Here is a 17,625-nt window from a genome sequence, read left to right on the forward strand (position 1 = left end):
CGGGTGAAGACGGGGTAAGTAGGGTATCGGGAGGGTAGGGGAGATAGCGGCGCCGGGTTCCAGCGTAGTGTAGCGTAGCATAGCGTAGCGCGCAACATTAAATTTGCTATAAGAAAAATATTCACTTAGCTTCTTACTCCTTTAAGACGACATTGCTCGTTGTGTAAGTTCTCATTGGAAAAATTCGCACCCTTCTTTACTGATAGAATACTTAACTACATTAAGTTTTAAATAAAATTTTTATTTGTAAAGACAAACTCTAATCATCAGGTTCAGCTACGAAGCACTTACCCTAGGCCACTTATGATCACACTCACGCAACGTTTTAATATCTTATACATATTCTACATCACTGGTTCCAAGCCTTTATACATATTCAAAAGAACAGTTTCCAAACCTTTATACATATTCTACATCACTGGTTCCAAGCCTTTATACATATTCTAAAGAACAGTTTCCAAACCTTTATACATATTCTACATCACTGGTTCCAAGCCTTTATACATATTCTAAAGAACAGTTTCCAAACCTTTATACATATTTTACAACACAGATTCCAAGACTTTATACATATTCTAGTTTCCAATATATAATGATAATTGATTCTATAAGTTCCAAAAAGAGGGTCTTTCATTCTGCAACGGCTCGAAAACTTGTATTCTCTCTGAAAATAGAAAAATTCGAAAGGCTTATTTCGGTGAATATCCGTGTTTTGTACATGCGGCAGTATATGTACGTATTTACATACATACTGATTGGTGCGCAAATTGTCACTTGCGTCTACACTAAATAAATCATACAAAAATCGAACAGATGTTGAGGCAATTGATCGTGTTATTTATTGATCCTTTTGCTATTGTGGTTCTGGTCCATTCGATCCGTTAACTTCATTCAGTTATGATGATTTTGGTCATGTGGGCAATTGTGGTGCTTTGTAGAGATTACGTTATGTTAACTCAGTGGGCCCTTTGTTTAAGTGATTTTGTGGTCCAGCTTTTCCACAGAAATCGATTTTCGAAATTGATCGACCCTTAATTTTCTCTATTTGTACAGTGTGGTCGGCTCTGGGATTCAGTTAAAAAAAACTAAAGACATTAGGTATTCGAAAGCCAGATTTTTTTGCTTTGTTTTTTGTTTTGGTGTCTCCGCTGAATGTACATTGATCTGGTGAATGCGATTAGCAGATTTATTTTCTTTTAAATTGGTTTGTGGGCTAAACTTATTTTCTTTTACTGCTATGGACTTCAAACTTTCCGTTCAATCATTAACTGTGGAGCAGTAATAAAATTTCCTCTTCAAAGAATATATATATATATATATATATATATATATATATATATATATAATATATATATATATATGTGTGTGTGTGTGTGTGTGTGTGTGTGTGTGCGCGTGTATATATATATATATATTATATATATATATATATATATATATATATATATATATAAAATAGAAGTGTATCAAACTCTGTGTTGTTTTATAAGGTTTTAAATGTCCTTTTTGACCTTTTTTTGTATGTTATAAATGTACAAGTCGTATTCAAAGACGAAATGTATCCGTCGTGTCTTCGGCATAATCGCTAAGATATAATTGCCCGCAGTGCGTTGTCAGAAACCAACAGTAAAATGACGGAACAGAATTACTGTTATCAGGAAATAAACAGGGAAGTTGGAAGAGAAGAGGGATTGTAAATTAGCTTCTGTGGAATACCTCATTAACAAAAATTGAATGACAGTCCCCTCTTGTATTGATGAGTCGAGAATCAAATGCCGAAGCTGTAGGGGAGCCTCAAGATATAAGGGATACCGGGGGAAATAGGCGGAGTCGACATGCAAGCGAAAGATCTCCCTTGAACAGTGAGTCTACTCAAGGAAAGTGTGACAGGAAATGCACCTCGAGCCTCAGTGTTTTTCTGGTGACCTTTATGTTAATGCAGTGTTCCAGGGGATGGACATCACCATATTTATTTCATGTCCAGAAATAAAAAGTCAATTGTAATAAGTAAAAAGAGGAAGAGTTTTAAGATTTATAGAAACAAGACAAAACGTTAGCTGGGAACGATGTCCAAATCGTTTGAGATAGAAAGAAGAACTATTCGCCAAACCAAGCCTTTGGAATTTTTCTATTTTCAGAGAGAATACAAATTTGGGGCCGTTGCAGAATGAAAGACGCTCTCTCTCTGGAAGTTATAGGATCAGTGATCATTATAGTCCAAGTAATGGAGAGAGAGCAAACGTACCTTACAGTAGAAAAGTAGAATTGGTGAATTGTCTTTGATAAATTCATGTCTAGAAGGAAAAGAAAGGAAATCCCCAAATATGTGACTAATAATAAGAAAAACACATTAAAGAACGGTAGACGGTAGCAGTCAAATTCAATTATAATATTGCATCTAAATTTTTCCTGATAGTTTAAAAACAGATTTAACTACTTGAATAATGCAATCTAAGTTCAGTTGCGTTTTCATCCATCTCAGTCAAAAAATTAAACCAAAACTGTTCTAGAAAATCTGCTGATGCTTACTTAGATATTCTCTTCAGATCAAAGATAGATTACGAAAGGAAGGACCTTTCTCTCTCATGAACTTGACATTATTGCTCCAACAAAAATGTTCAGTGTCCTTATTATTAACACAATGAATGTTAAGGACAGTAAACTTTCACAGGAAGGTTCAGTTGTCCGGAAATCAATTAAGAACGTGACGTAAAGAATCTGACTCTGTAGACATTCTGACTTACTAACCACTTCAACCCCCTTGTGGCATAGGTTTTCCGCCATATCGTCTTATATATCAGTTTAATCGTCTTGATATTTTGGCACAGCATGTTTTAGACCCTCCGGTAATTTTGGGTAATATAATGAAGTAGCAGGATTTAATGATTAAGGCAATTTACTCTTGAACTTTTTCCATTTCCTCAACATTCGTCGTAGATATCCGAACACCTGTCCTTGGCTTAGCTGATAAGCCAAGGACCATGTTCGGATATCTAAAACGAATGTTGAGGAAATTGAAAATGTTCAAGATTAAATTGCTTTAATCAATAAATCCTGGTATTTCATTATATTCCTCAAAACACCGGAGGGTCTAAAACATTCCGTGCCACAATATCAAGAGGATACAGCTGATATATAAGATGATGATATTCAAGAAAACGTTTGCGACAACCGGCTTGAAGTGGTTAGTAGTTTCATTCCCTCTAAAGATTGCTGTAATCGTCATAAAGCTTAATGGTTTTAATGGCTTATTTAACACATACCAAATTTAACGCGCAAGAAAATGCTTATTTTACTATTTCTAAGGAAGTTACAGTTCTTCATAGTCGTAAATGTCAACATTGTTCAAAATGATGGATGCTGTGTGTAGCCTGTGAAAAGTAGATTGCGTATACACGCGCAGTTCACACAGCAAGTTCTAGATAAATAAGGTGTACATCATTTCATTAACTATTTAACCTTTAATTAAATAGAAGTTCAGAAGTCTACTTAATGTTGCTTGCACTCTTGAAAATCCTTCTTACCTGGGTAACATTTTAATTTTTCGATGATGCCCTCACATTCACTTCACTGAGACACGTCTGTATGCATAACTTATTCCTCTCTAAACGTCCCTGATCTCGTCGTCTTTAAATCTTAAATACCCATGATACCAACAAGATATCAAGCTGTACACCATTTCATTAGATATTTAATCTTTATTTAAGTACCCAGAGGTTCAGGAGTCAAGATATTTCAGTTATTTTGATCGTTTTTCACCCTTTCTTGACATAACGACGCATAACTGCTTCCAGTTAAATGGTCGTGTAGATGGTCACTCGTGCGAGTCACTTACTGATTGGGATTAGAATAGTGGCACCCGAAGCGGACTGTTGATAACGGCTAACGTTGCTGGCCGTCGATGATATATACTTATTTTAGGCCGTTCATCTAGGAGTCACGATCATCCGTTATTTCCCGAAGTAAACATGACGACGATGACGCTGTGTGAAGCGGTTGTTATTGATAAACTGCAGGATTCTGTTTCTAGTTACTGTTGAATATGCTAGTTACCAAGAAGTCTCGGCTGGATCGTCTTTCGGTGACTGGGATTTAAGCTACTGTTTTGCCTTAATTGCGTTTGTCAGTTTTCAGTTCAATAGAGCTGAAGGTCTGTGAACTTTTCTAGTCGATCGATTGACTGAGCGATTGATTATATAAGTTATCTACCGTTATATTTCCGGTGGAACAAGGGGCGACTTATGTCTGTCTGTCTCTATGTATGTAACTATGGCGTAAACCGTTACCATTTCAGCTTCTGTAAGAGTAATGGTTACTTGCATAATTTCGACACAAAGCATCGTGAGTTAAAGGACATGTAAGTTGGTGCAAATAACAATCACCCTCTCTCTCTCTCTCCTTCAAAGGAAGATCTAAGAAATATTGAAAATCTTGTGTAACCTAAATGGTCATATAGGGAAAATATTTAACAATCTTCCTTTCAAGTATATATATATATGAATAAATAGGAAAAAACCAGGTGAGCTTTGTTAACAAGCCCACGGTCCTCTTGTTATTTCATTAAAACAATGGAAATGTGACAGAGTGTATATGAAAGGTATTTTTTATATTTTACATGATTGCATCTATGGAGAATGAATAATGATTTGCACGCCATTTATTTAGAGTAGATGCATTTCAATTGTAGCTATCTTTCCTTATGGGAAATCATTATTAACTCTATATAATATCATCGCTGCAGATTAATTAAAGTTCCACTGCGGCAACTCAACCAATTATGCCTGATTGTTTTAAATGAAATTTTTATCTTATAGACTTCGCGAAATATTTTATTTTTTAAAATTTATTCTGCACTGTTGTATGACATTAAAATGTGTTTTTGCTTGGTATTCCATTGTATCGCTAAATAATATTACAGTGATGGCAATCCAAGTTGGGTGAGGAAGTGCAGAACGAAGGTGGACCTAAACTTCTGCCACATTAATAACAAAAGAACGTTTTGGGCATGCCCGTACCCCAGTCTTCTGTGAAACTTATTTAATATACATTAATTTTATGTGGATTAAAAAAAATTCTGGACAGTGGGTTGAAATATCAAAGAATTATAAAGTAATGAAATCAAGACACCATTTTGCCAGAGGCTGAGTAATCAGCTTTTAACTAGATTTGATTTGTATACGGGAATTGTCCGATAAACAAAGTGCGATTTCAAACCTAATAATGATACAGTTATGCCATTCTGGGGATTATATTTAGGACTTCGTAAAGCCAATCTTGTGGTTCAGCAAATATGTAAAGAAAGAAAGCTTCCTTGAGATATGTGCAATTGATGTATATCCCACGGTTTGAGGATAACAACCATGTGCTAGTACCATATTACGAACTTGTAACATAGGAGCGAGGGCCTCTCCCAACGGACTGTACCTCAGGTGACCATGGAGCGTGAACTCGCCTGGGAAACAGTTCTTTTGGGAATCTCGCGCATCAAAGGCAAATCAGAAGTCAAACAGCGTGTATGACAGTTATCTATTGAGATGTTATTTCCTTGCTATCTTTTACCTGGTAAGAAGCGCCCTCCCAAACATTAAAGAGATCCTCGGTGTTGTGTATGCAGTGAAGATGCTGAAGATTTTATTGTAGAAAGGTAGCACATCTTATTGACTTCATTCTTTAGTCTATTCATGTGTGCAGACTTATTATCGCTTTCTTTAGTCTGTTCATGTGTGCAGACTTATTATCGCTATCTTTAGTCTGTTCATGTGTGCAGACTTATTATCGCTTTCTTTAGTCTGTTCATGTGTGCAGACTTATTATCGCTATCTTTAGTCTGTTCATGTGTGCTGACTTATTATCTCTTTCTTTAGTCTATTCATGTGTGCAGACTTATTATCGCTTTCTTTAGTCTGTTCATGTGTGCAGACTTATTATTGCTATCTTTAGTCTGTTCATGTGTGCAGACTTATTATCGCTTTCTTTAGTCTGTTCATGTGTGCAGACTTATTATCTCTTTCTTTAGTCTGTTCATGTGTGCAGATTTATTATCACTTTCTTTAGTCTGTTCATGTGTGCAGACTTATTATCTCTTTCTTTAGTCTGTTCATGTGTGCAGATTTATTATCACTTTCTTTAGTCTGTTCATGTGTGCAGACTTATTATCGCTTTCTTTAGTCTGTTCATGTGTGCAGACTTATTATCGCTTTTTTAGTCTGTTCATGTGTGCAGACTTATTGTCGCTATCTTTAGTCTGTTCATGTGTGCAGACCTATTATCGCTTTTTTAGTCTGTTCATGTGTGCAGACTTATTATCGCTATCTTTAGTCTGTTCATGTGTGCAGACTTATCGTCTCTTTCTTTAGTCTGTTCATGTGTGCAGACTTATTATCTCTTTCTTTAGTCTGTTCATGTGTGCAGACTTATTATCTCTTTCTTTAGTCTGTTCAAGTGTGCAGACTTATTATCTCTTTCTTTAGTCTGTTCATGTGTGCAGACTTATTATCGCTTTCTTTAGTCTGTTCATGTGTGCAGACTTATTATCGCTATCTTTAGTCTGTTCATGTGTGCTGACTTATTATCTCTTTCTTTAGTCTGTTCATGTGTGCAGACTTATTATCGCTATCTTTAATCTGTTCATGTGTGCTGACTTATTATCGTTTTTTTAGTCTATTCATGTGTGCAGACTTATTATCGCTTTTTTTAGTCTGTTCATGTGTGCTGACTTATTATCGCTTTCTTTAGTCTGTTCATGTGTGCAGACTTATTATCGCTTTCTTTAGTCTGTTCATGTGTGCTGACTTATTATCCCTTTCTTTAGTCTGTTCATGTGTGCTGACTTATTATCTCTTTCTTTAGTCTGTTCATGTGTGCTGACTTATTATCCCTTTCTTAAGTCTGTTCATGTGTGCTGACTTATTATCTCTCTCTTTAGTCTGTTCATGTGTGCTGACTTATTATCTCTTTCTTTAGTCTGTTCATGTGTGCAGACTTATTATCTCTTTCTTTAGTCTGTTCATGTGTGCTGACTTATTATCGCTTTCTTTAGTCTGTTCATGTGTGCTGACTTATTATCGCTTTCTTTAGTCTGTTTCATGTTGTGCTGACCTATTATCGCTTTCTTTAGTCTATTCATGTGTGCTGACTTATTATCGCATTTTTAGTCTATTCATGTGTGCTGACTTATTATCGCATTTTTAGTCTGTTCATGTGTGCTGACTTATTATCGCTTTTTTAGTCTATTCATGTGTGCAGACTTATTATCTCTTTCTTTAGTCTGTTCATGTGTGCTGACTTATTATCGCTTTCTTTAGTCTGTTCATGTGTGCTGACTTATTATCGCTTTCTTTAGTCTGTTCATGTGTGCTGACTTATTATCGCTTTCTTTAGTCTATTCATGTGTGCTGACTTATTATCGCATTTTTAGTCTATTCATGTGTGCTGACTTATTATCGCATTTTTAGTCTGTTCATGTGTGCTGACTTATTATCGCTTTTTTAGTCTATTCATGTGTGCTGACTTATTATCGCTTTTTTAGTCTGTTCATGTGTGCTGACTTATTATCGCTTTCTGTAGTCTATTCATGTGTGCTGAACTTATTATCACTTTTTTAGTCTGTTCATGTGTGCTGACTTCTTATCGCTTTTTTAGTCTGTTCATGTGTGCTGACTTATTATCGCTTTTTTAGTCTGTTCATGTGTGCAGACTTATTATCTCTTTCTTTAGTCTGTTCATGTGTGCTGACTTATTATCGCTTTATTTAGTCTGTTCATGTGTACAGACTTATTATCTCTTTCTTTAGTCTGTTCATGTGTGCTGACTTATTATCTCTTTCTTTAGTCTGTTCATGTGTGCAGACTTATTATCTCTTTCTTTAGTCTGTTCATGTATGCAGACTTATTATCTCTTTCTTTAGTCTGTTCATGTGTGCTGACTTATTATCGCTTTTTTAGTCTATTCATGTGTGCAGACTTATTATCGCTTTCTTTAGTCTGGTCATGTGTGCTGACTTATTATCTCTTTCTTTAGTCTGTTCATGTGTGCTGACTTATTATCTCTCTCTTTAGTCTGTTCATGGGTACAGACTTATTATCTCTTTCTTTAGTCTGCTCATGTGTGCTGACTTATTATCACTTTCTTTAGTCTGTTCATGTGTGCTGACTTATTATCGCTTTCTTTAGTCTATTCATGTGTGCTGACTTATTATCGCATTTTTAGTCTATTCATGTGTGCTGACTTACTGTCGCATTTTTAGTCTATTCATGTGTGTTAACTTATTATCGCTTTTTTTAGATCTAAAATTCATGTGTGCTGACATTATTATCGCATTTTTTAGTCTATTCAATGTGTTGCTTGACTTATTGTTTCCGCATCTTTTTAGTCTATTCATGTGTGCTGACTTATTATCGCTTTTTTTAGTCCTATTCATGTGTGCTGACTTATTATCGCCTCCTTTTAGGTCAAAAAAAAAAAAATAAGTTCATAGTGTGCTGACTTATATCCGCTTTCTGTAGTCTAGTTCGATGTGTGCTGAACTAATTAATCGCTTTTTTTAGTCTGTTCATGTTTGTTGCTGACTTATTATCGCTTTTATTTTTTTAGTCTTGGTTCCATGTTTGTGCTGACTTATTTATCGCTTTTTTTAGTCTGTTCATTCATGTGTGCCAGACTTATTATCCTCTTTTCTTTAGTTCTGTTCAATTGTGCAGACTTATTATCGGCTTTCTTTAAGTCTGTTTCATGTGTTGCAGACGTTTATTATCGCGTTTCTTAGTCTGTTTTCATGTGTGTCAGACTTATTTATCGCTATCTATTTTAGTCCTGTTTCATGTGTTTGCAGAACTTATCCGTCTCTTTTCCTTTAGTCTGTTCAATTGTGGGCAGACTTATTTAATCGCTATCTTTCATTTCCCGTTTTCATGTGTGCAGACTTATCGTCTCTTTCTTTAGTCTGTTCCATGTTTGTGGCAGAACTTATTAGCGCTTTCTTTAGTCTGTTCATGTTTGCTGCACTTTATTATCTCTTTCTATTATTTAAGTCTGTTTCATAGTGTTTGGCAGACTTATTATCTCTTTTTTTTGTATTTTTTTTTGTCTGTTCATGTGGTGCTGACGTTATTATCGCGCATTTTTTAGTCTAATTCCATGTGTGCAGAACTTATTATCGCTTTTTTTTTAAAGGGAGTCTGTTCAATGTGTGCTTGAACTTATTATCACTTTCTTTAGTCCTGTTCATGTGTGTCTTGACTTATTAATCGCTTTATTTAGTCTGTTCATGTTTGTGCAGACCTATTATAGCCTTTTCTTTAGTCTGTTTCATGGTGGGGTGGGCCTTGGGGGAGGGGGGAAAACTTTTTTTTGTTTTATTATCGCTTTTTTAGTCTGTTCATGTGTTGCAGACTTATTATCTCTTTCTTTACGTCCTGTTTCATGTTGTGCAGAACTTTCTTTATCTGCTTTCTTTGAGTCTGTTTCATTGTGTGCAGAACTTATTATCGCTTTCTATAGTCTTCATTTCCATGTGTGCAAGGACTTTAGTTAATCTTTTTTTCTTTCTTTAGTCTGTTCATGTGTGCAGACTTTTATTATGCGCTTTTCTATAGTCCCCTGTTTCATGTGTGCAGACTTCTTATGCGCTTTTCTTTAGTCTGTTCATGTTGTTGGCAGACTTCTTTATCGCTTTTTTAGTCCTGTTCATGTGTGCAGACTTATTTATCTTCCCTTTCTTTAGGTCTGTTTCATGTGTGCCAGAACTTCTTATCGCTTTTTTAGTCTGTTCAATGTGTGGCAGACTTATTGAATCTGCTTTCTATAGTCTGTTCAATTGTGTGCAGACTTATTATCGCTTTCTATAAGTCCTGTTTCATGTGTGCACGACCTTCTTATCGATTTCTTTTTTAGTCTGTTTCATTGTGTGCGCAGACTTAAGTTTTTATCGCTTTTTTAAAGTCTGTTTTTATGTGTGCAAGACTTATTATCTCTTTTCTTTAGTCCCTGTTGCATAGTGTTTGCAGAACTTATTTAATCGCTATTGTTTGCCTTTAGTCTGTTTCAGTTTGGTGCCAGACTTTATTATCTCTTTTCTTTAGTCTGTTCATGTGTTGCAGACTTATTATCGCTTTCTGTAGTCTGTTTTCAATGTTTGTCAGACTTATTAATCTCCCTTTCTTTAGGTCTGTTCTTCATATTGCAGACTTATTATCGCTTTCTTTAGTCTATTCATGTGTGCCAGACTTGTTATTATCTCTTTTCTTTAGTCTGGTTTCATGTGTGGGGCAGACTTTATTTATCGCTTTCTTTAGTCTGTTTCATGTGTGGCCTAGACTCATTATCGCTTTTCTTTAGTCCTGTTTCATGTGTGCAGCTTATTATCGCTTTCTTTAGTCTGTTCATGTGTGCAGACTTATCATACGACTCTTTTTTAGTCTGTTCTGTTTCTGTGCAGACTTATTATCTCTTTCTTTAGTCTGTTCATGTGTGCAGAGCGACATTATCGCTTTCTTTAGTCTGTTCATGTGTGCAGACTTATTATCTCTTTCTTTAGTCTGTTCATATGTGTTTGCGACTTATTATCGTTCTTTCTTTAGTCTGCTTCATGTGTGCATTTACTTCATTAGCGCTTTCTTTAGTTCTGTCATAGTCTGTTCATGTGCAGACTATTATCTCTTTCGTTAGTCTGTTCATGTGTTGCACTTATTACGCTTTCTTTTAGCTGTTCATGTGTGCAGACTTATTATCGCTTCTTTAGTCTGTTCATGTGTAGACTTATTATCGCTTCTTTAGTCTGTTCAGTGTCTGATATTATCGCTTTCTTTAGTCTGTTCATGTGTGCAGACTTATTATCGCTTTCTTTAGTTTCGTTTCAGTGTGCAGACTATCGTTCTTTAGTCTGTTCATGTGTGCTGACCTACTATCGCTTTTTTAGTCTATTCATGTGTGCAGACTTATTATCGCTTTTTTAGTCTAATCATTCGGGAAGGTCTATGTCTGGGCATAGGGGTAGCTTGTAAAATGGTAATCTATTGGTAATTCCAAGCTATGCCTTCTGTGTTCATTAAGCTACAAATGCTGTTTAATATCCAATTCGCGCTACTTCAGGAATTTACCTGACGTAGCGCCAATTGGATATTAAACAGCATTTGTACCTTAATGTTTGTATATAAATCACTTTTGTATGTTATAAACACAAACACATACATTATTATATATGTATATATATATATATATATACATATATATATATATATATATATATATATGACCTGATCTCGGTCATTTGTGGGTTCGGGATATGAAGGAAAAACAGGGGAGAGAGAAGTTCACGTGCATGCAATGTAGGACATGCAAAAATAATAATCGAGGGGACGTTTAACACAGGTGTATTCTTCTTAGCTACACAGGTGGCCTTTAACTGTAATTATTACGCTAACTATGCTAGTGCACAATCGGACGGCAGGTTAGACTGTTATTGGCACTCATGACGATACACGTCTTTGTGTGGCGGCCGACGGGAATGGGACTGCGGGCACTCCGTCACTGGGCACTCTGTGCTGTATGGGACCGCCCGCTAACGAAACTGATCTGACCGGTAGTGCGGCCTGTTTTCAAATGCCCCCCCCCCTTTCAGATGGCATCGTTATGCAAGAAGCTGATTGGTTATTCTGGCTCCTTAGACACAAGGGCCAATCACGAAGGGATATAGAGATACGTGGTACTCTTTTGAACTGCCAAGCCACGCCAACTTGTGACGTCTGTGGCGGTTGACTTGTTTTGTTACACATACACACAGAATCACTTATAACGGTTTCACGGGACTTCAGAATATCACGGAGAAGGCATTTTTAAAACTGTATTGAATCAGCTCATATATATATATATATATATATATATATATATATATATATATATATATATCATAAAACAGGAGTTGGCTCCAAAGAAAGAAAAAAAAGTCAGCCATTACATCCTTCTTACTATGACAAATTGTCGATGAACACCCCGTGAAGAAAAACTTACTCATTAGTCGCTTCGCACATGTAAACTTAAGACTAATCAGTAACGCATACTTCTCCCCCACCCCCGAAAACCCCCGCCCCGCTCTCTCCAAATAGCCATTTACTTATGTCCTATAAAAGACTCACTTCACCCGTGCATCTCATGCCCACGCCGTTCCTAACGACGCTCCTGATTGGTAGTTGATAAGCCAATCAGAGGGCTGGTCCGGCTGGAAACTCTCAGTCTCTCTCGAGAGTTCACGTAGGTAACATATATGCTCTGACCTCTTCCAAAAATTATAACGGTCGTTACATCTCAGTTTTCCGGCAGGAAAGTAGTGTTTCCCAATTGCATCACTAAACATCTACACGCCAATGATTTAAGAATTATGATGGTATAAGAATCATGAATAAATTCGTAATATATAATAAAAAAAAAGGAATAATGAGAGGTATATGGGAGGACTGATTGTAGTGAAAGAAAAATCAATGGGATGAATAAATTTCTTCCGTAAGGTATAATATCTAAGTAACGATTTTTTTCATATAGAGATATCCACCATAAGATATGAAAGGGTGATGATGATAATGATAGTGACGATAATGAAGTCTTAATATTCTTTTTCTTCCATAAAGGGACCCATACACTAAACGATTGTATGAACGACTGTCTGAACGATTGTTGTTATCGACACACACACACACTATTCAGACAGTATGAACGATCCCAACACCGATTTCAGTCCAAGCAAAAATTTTGTCTCTGGAAGACATGACATGGCATCATCTCTAGAAGAGACGTACGCGATAGCATTATATTGGCAGACAAACGCATACATTGAACGACCTGTGTATGACAGACTTATGTCGTGACAGATTCCCGCTGAGATCGTTCAAACCACGAAACTCCGCCCACTTTGCATTCAGACAAGCCCATACACAGTGTTTTTGCGAACGGTACAGAAAATCGTTCAGTGACCCTTTATAGACGTTTTACAGCTTCGAGGAAATTAGGGCCCTTCCCTTTCAAGATCTGTCACTTCATCTAACCAGCACTTCTTAACTTGGTCTCCTCTTCTCTCCCCCCTAACACTCCGGAGTGTTACTTTTCAATAGCTTATGGACCTCCATTCTCTCCACATTTCTCAATTGTTCGGTTCTTCTAATACAAAGAGTATCAGTTATTCTTAGTACTAACAGTGTTGCCGTTTTGAGGAATTTCGTCTAGTGACATCTGGCAATCCTCCATGGATATTCTGACTGCAGCCACGGCGTTGAGGAATAAAATTCCTCACTTTGCCTATTTATGTTTTATTATGAAAATAAGGTTACCAAACATATCCTGCTTATTTTCACAAAGGAACTTTATTGAAATCCTTTATTTTTCTTCGTCATAAATATTTTATGTTAAGCTAGTGACATGTATTTTTTTTTTACGTATCGGAAAATAATTCTACATTGGAAAATACGCATTCTACATTGGAAAATACACATTCTAACCATTAAATTTTCCGCATCCTAACCATTAAATCATAAATAACATTAAAAAAATCAGAAGAACTTCTCATGGTAACACTGCTAAAAGTCAGTGTTGTGAAGAAAAAACGGCATCGCAGAGTATTAAGCAAACAGTTCATCTCAACAGTTTTAAGTATCTTTCCTTTGTCGTAAAAGCCTTCAACCTTCAACTTACTTTATTTTCATAAAGATGAGTTCCCTCTACATCCTTTTCATCAATCTGCTTTCAATTTTTGTTCTTAATTCCTTACATGTGTTTTCTGAATGTATGTTATGATTACGTGTGTATAGCCAGTGTATCTACTTACTCTTATCAAAATTTTCTGATGCACGAGGTAGTGTTCTGTGCTTACACGCCATCTTTTTATGTTGATCGATGTTCACCTCTCTCTCTCTCTCTCTCTCTCTCTCTCTCTCTCTCTCTCTCTCTCTTATCTATAGCTTCACTTAGTAGGGCTTCTTTTCCGGTGGCAGACTGATTTGAGGAAACGAGTTTTTGTAAATCTCACTCAACCCATAAAGAACATCATCACCAGTGTCCAGTATTTGTTGTTTTGGATTATGGTGCGTGAGATGAAAGTTTGCCGGAAACTTGGTTTTAATATATATATATATATATATTATATTATATATATATATATATACATACATACATATATATATATATATATATATATATATATATCTATATATATATATATATAATAATACATATTTATATATATATATTAAAATATATATATATATATATATATATATATACATGCACAAATATATGATTGTGTGTCTGTATACTGTGTAAATACAGACATGTGTAATTGTATATTAACTATTTATAGATTTTAATATTTTGCAATTCACTGTTAGTTTAGCTTCTCCTTGAATTGCTAGTCTTACATATTCACTGTCTCGTCGAAGTGGTCGAACGTCTGATCTTATATATAGGTTTAGTATTGGTTGCATTTAAGAGGAGTCGTTGTTAAAGTTGTTGCTGGGAAAGATTTTGTCACAAAAAAGGGTTTTCAAACTCAATAGTGTAAATTATCTTCCCCAGCACTCAAGCTTAGTTCTAGTGTTAATTATCTTCCCCAGCACTCAAGCTTAGGTCTATTGTAAAGTATCTTCCCCAACAATCAAGCTTATAGGTCTATTGTAAATTATCTTCCCCAGCAATCAAGCTTAGTTCTAGTGTAAATTATCTTCCCCAGCACTCAAGCTTAGGTCTATTGTAGATTATCTTCCCCAGCACTCAAGCTTAGGTCTATTGTAGATTATCTTCCCCAGCACTCAAGCTTAGGTCTATTGTAAATTATCTTCCCCAGCACTCAAGCTTAGGTCTATTGTAAATTATCTTCCCCAGCAACTCAAAGCTATTAGGTCTATTGTAAATTATCTTCCCCAGTGGCACTCAACGCTTAGGGATCCTATTGTAAGAAATTTATCTTTCCCAGCACTACAAGGCTTAGGTGCTAATTGTAAATTATCTTCCCCAGCGCTCAAGCTTAGGTCTATTGTAAATTATCTTCCCCAGCAATCAAGCTTACTTCTAGTGTTAATTATCTTCCCCAGCACTCAAGTTTATGTCTAGTGTAACTTATATTCCCCACAGTCAAGTTTATGTCTAATGTAAATTATCTTCCCCGGCAGTAGTTTAGGTCTTGTACTCATTCCTCATAGCCTGTTGAGATAAACAGAAGGTGATTTATTAATTTAATTTCGCACGTGTTAAATAACATTAATGAATCAAATTCTGAAATCACATATAGTATGCTCTTGCACTCTTTTGCGTTGGTATTCACTTTATATCATCATTTAATGTCGATCAAATGTGTAACGACTTAGACTTCTTGCTAATGTGTCCTTTTCATATTAGTTTATTAACATCTTTCTTTAACTCCTTTTCCTTTCTTTCCTTACCAGGTTCCCTTTGAGATCGAGTTCCTGACGAAGGAGGTGGTGCTCAGCGAAATCAGGGTGGAAGTGCGTGGTCCCTCGGGTCCTGTCAGAGTCGACCTTGATCTCGGTCCTCGAGGAGGAAAGGGCGTTTTTATACCAGATCAAGTGGGCATTTATGAGGTGAGTTTTGTGTATTTTAGTAAAATTATTTAATATATATATTATATATAAATTATAGTATATTTTGATAGATAGATAGATACTATAATATATAGATATATATATATATATATAGATATATTATATATTTGATAGATAGATAGATAAGATAGATTAGAATAGCATAGATTAGATAGAATAATTGTGTGTGTATGCATATGTGCGTGCTTGCTTGCGAATTTGGTTCCCGCTACCCGCCACCAGAATGACTTCATATTTCTCGCATTTGGATCTAAGGTTCTGTAGTGACATGTAATAGTTTTAAGATAGTGCCCTGTCTGCTGTCATATTGTTGCTATTTGAATGCAATAACTTCAATGACTCCCAATGATAGAGCAAATGTTGAAAGTGTCAAATTTTCATTAAAAATTAATGAAGCTGTCAAAGAAAGAGACGGAGTTGAAGTGATTTTTTTTATACATTTTTATTGTAGTTTTAAGAATGAAATCATCTCTCTCTCTCTCTCTCTCTCTCTCTCTCTCTCTCATGAGCTAAATATGGTTTTGACTATTCTCTGCAGCTGAATGTGTACAACGAAGAGGAACTTGTGGAAGGTTGCCCTGTTAAAGTGAGAGCTCTACCCGACGTTTCCAAAATCATGTTCTCCGGCATCGATCCCTGTGCCATAGGCTCCATCGTCGAGGTCGTTGTAAGTTTTGGTTCCAGTTTGATCTGTCATAAAGGAATCTTCTAGATTTTTCTGTTGACAGTCAAGTAAGGATGATTAATTTTGAGGTACTTCAGATTTTTCAAACGAAATACTACAGTGGAGAAATAGAGCTTCGTCATCATCGGTGTAGTCATTTGCTTACTTTTTATTTGTGATCTTGCCGAAAGATAAAGTATGAAATCTCTTGAAATAGGATAACTGCTTATGACTATGTTGACCAGATTAATTCAATTTCCCCCCTTCAAAATCAGGTAAACAGTAATGGCGCTGGGTCAGCTGACATTGAAGTGACAGCATATTCACCTACGAATCGGCCCTTGCCCTGCCCCGTGAAAGTGGAAGATGGAGTGTATGCTGCTGTCTTCCAGCCTGACGAAGCGGGAGAATGGTCCATTGCTGTGACTTACGACGATGAACACATTCAGGGGTCGCCATTTACCTGTCATGTTTATGACCCACATGCACTCAAGGTGAGTCACAAGGGTAGATCTAGGGTACTACCTATCCGCGGCGGCGCAGACTATGGCAGTTGCGGTGTTTCTATGCAGTTTTACCTACTGAACAAGAATTTTAAGTAATATTTATTCGGACGACTGTAATTAATCCCCAGGGGCCAGTACTAAACACGGCGAAATACATTGGACCGTTGAACGCCCCAATCCCTAGTGGATGTCGTATCCGCGGTTACGTTTCTTGCAGGGTAATTCTAAAGAATAGTTCCACACGAACTGCAAGGAACGTAACCGCGGATACGACATCCACTAGGGATTGGGACGTCCAATGTATTTTACCATGTTTAGTACTGAACCTTGGGGGTTAATTACAGTCGTCCGAATAAATATTACTTTTAATTCTTGTTCAGTGGGTAAAATAACATAGGAAAACATCAATTGCCATAGTCTAGGCCACCGCGGATTGCTTCCGTCACAGTCACAAGTTGTTATTCGTCAGCGATGTGCTTAATGTTCGTATGATGTGCTTGTTTGTAACATGTTCTTAGGCTGGACAGTATCTCCAACTGACATGAGTCAGTTGGAGATGTGAATTTTATAATGTTATTATTCAGAAGATAACCTCCTATTCATATGGAACAGACCTACAGGGACCATTGACTTGAAACTCAAGCTTCCAAAATGTGGAAGCTACAGAAGATAATATGCAATACAGAAAGAAGAAATCAGTTATTAGAAAAGAAAAATAAATTAATAAGTTAATAGATAAACAGATGTAAATATAAATAGATTATTAAAATACAAGATGCATTTCATAGGGTATTAATGTATTGCAGCTAGTGGTAAATGAAATATGGTATCCATATTAATAGAATTATCTTATTTG

The 17,625-nt window shown here is 36.1% G+C and overlaps 1 protein-coding gene across 3 annotated transcripts in view; it reads left to right on the top strand.

Annotated features, from left to right (window-relative positions):
• LOC135211080 (filamin-B-like) overlaps positions 1–17,625 on the top strand; it is a 270,141-nt gene that overhangs the window by 143,741 nt on the left and 108,775 nt on the right. For all 3 annotated transcript variants that reach the window (XM_064244140.1, XM_064244141.1, XM_064244142.1), the window contains 3 exons: positions 15,423–15,578; positions 16,138–16,266; positions 16,539–16,757. In XM_064244140.1, the coding sequence (XP_064100210.1) occupies positions 15,423–15,578; positions 16,138–16,266; positions 16,539–16,757 (504 nt within the window). The remainder of the gene's footprint in view (positions 1–15,422; positions 15,579–16,137; positions 16,267–16,538; positions 16,758–17,625) is intronic.

Source organism: Macrobrachium nipponense, chromosome 4, assembly GCF_015104395.2.
Source record: "Macrobrachium nipponense isolate FS-2020 chromosome 4, ASM1510439v2, whole genome shotgun sequence".
Classification (NCBI taxonomy): domain Eukaryota; kingdom Metazoa; phylum Arthropoda; class Malacostraca; order Decapoda; family Palaemonidae; genus Macrobrachium; species Macrobrachium nipponense.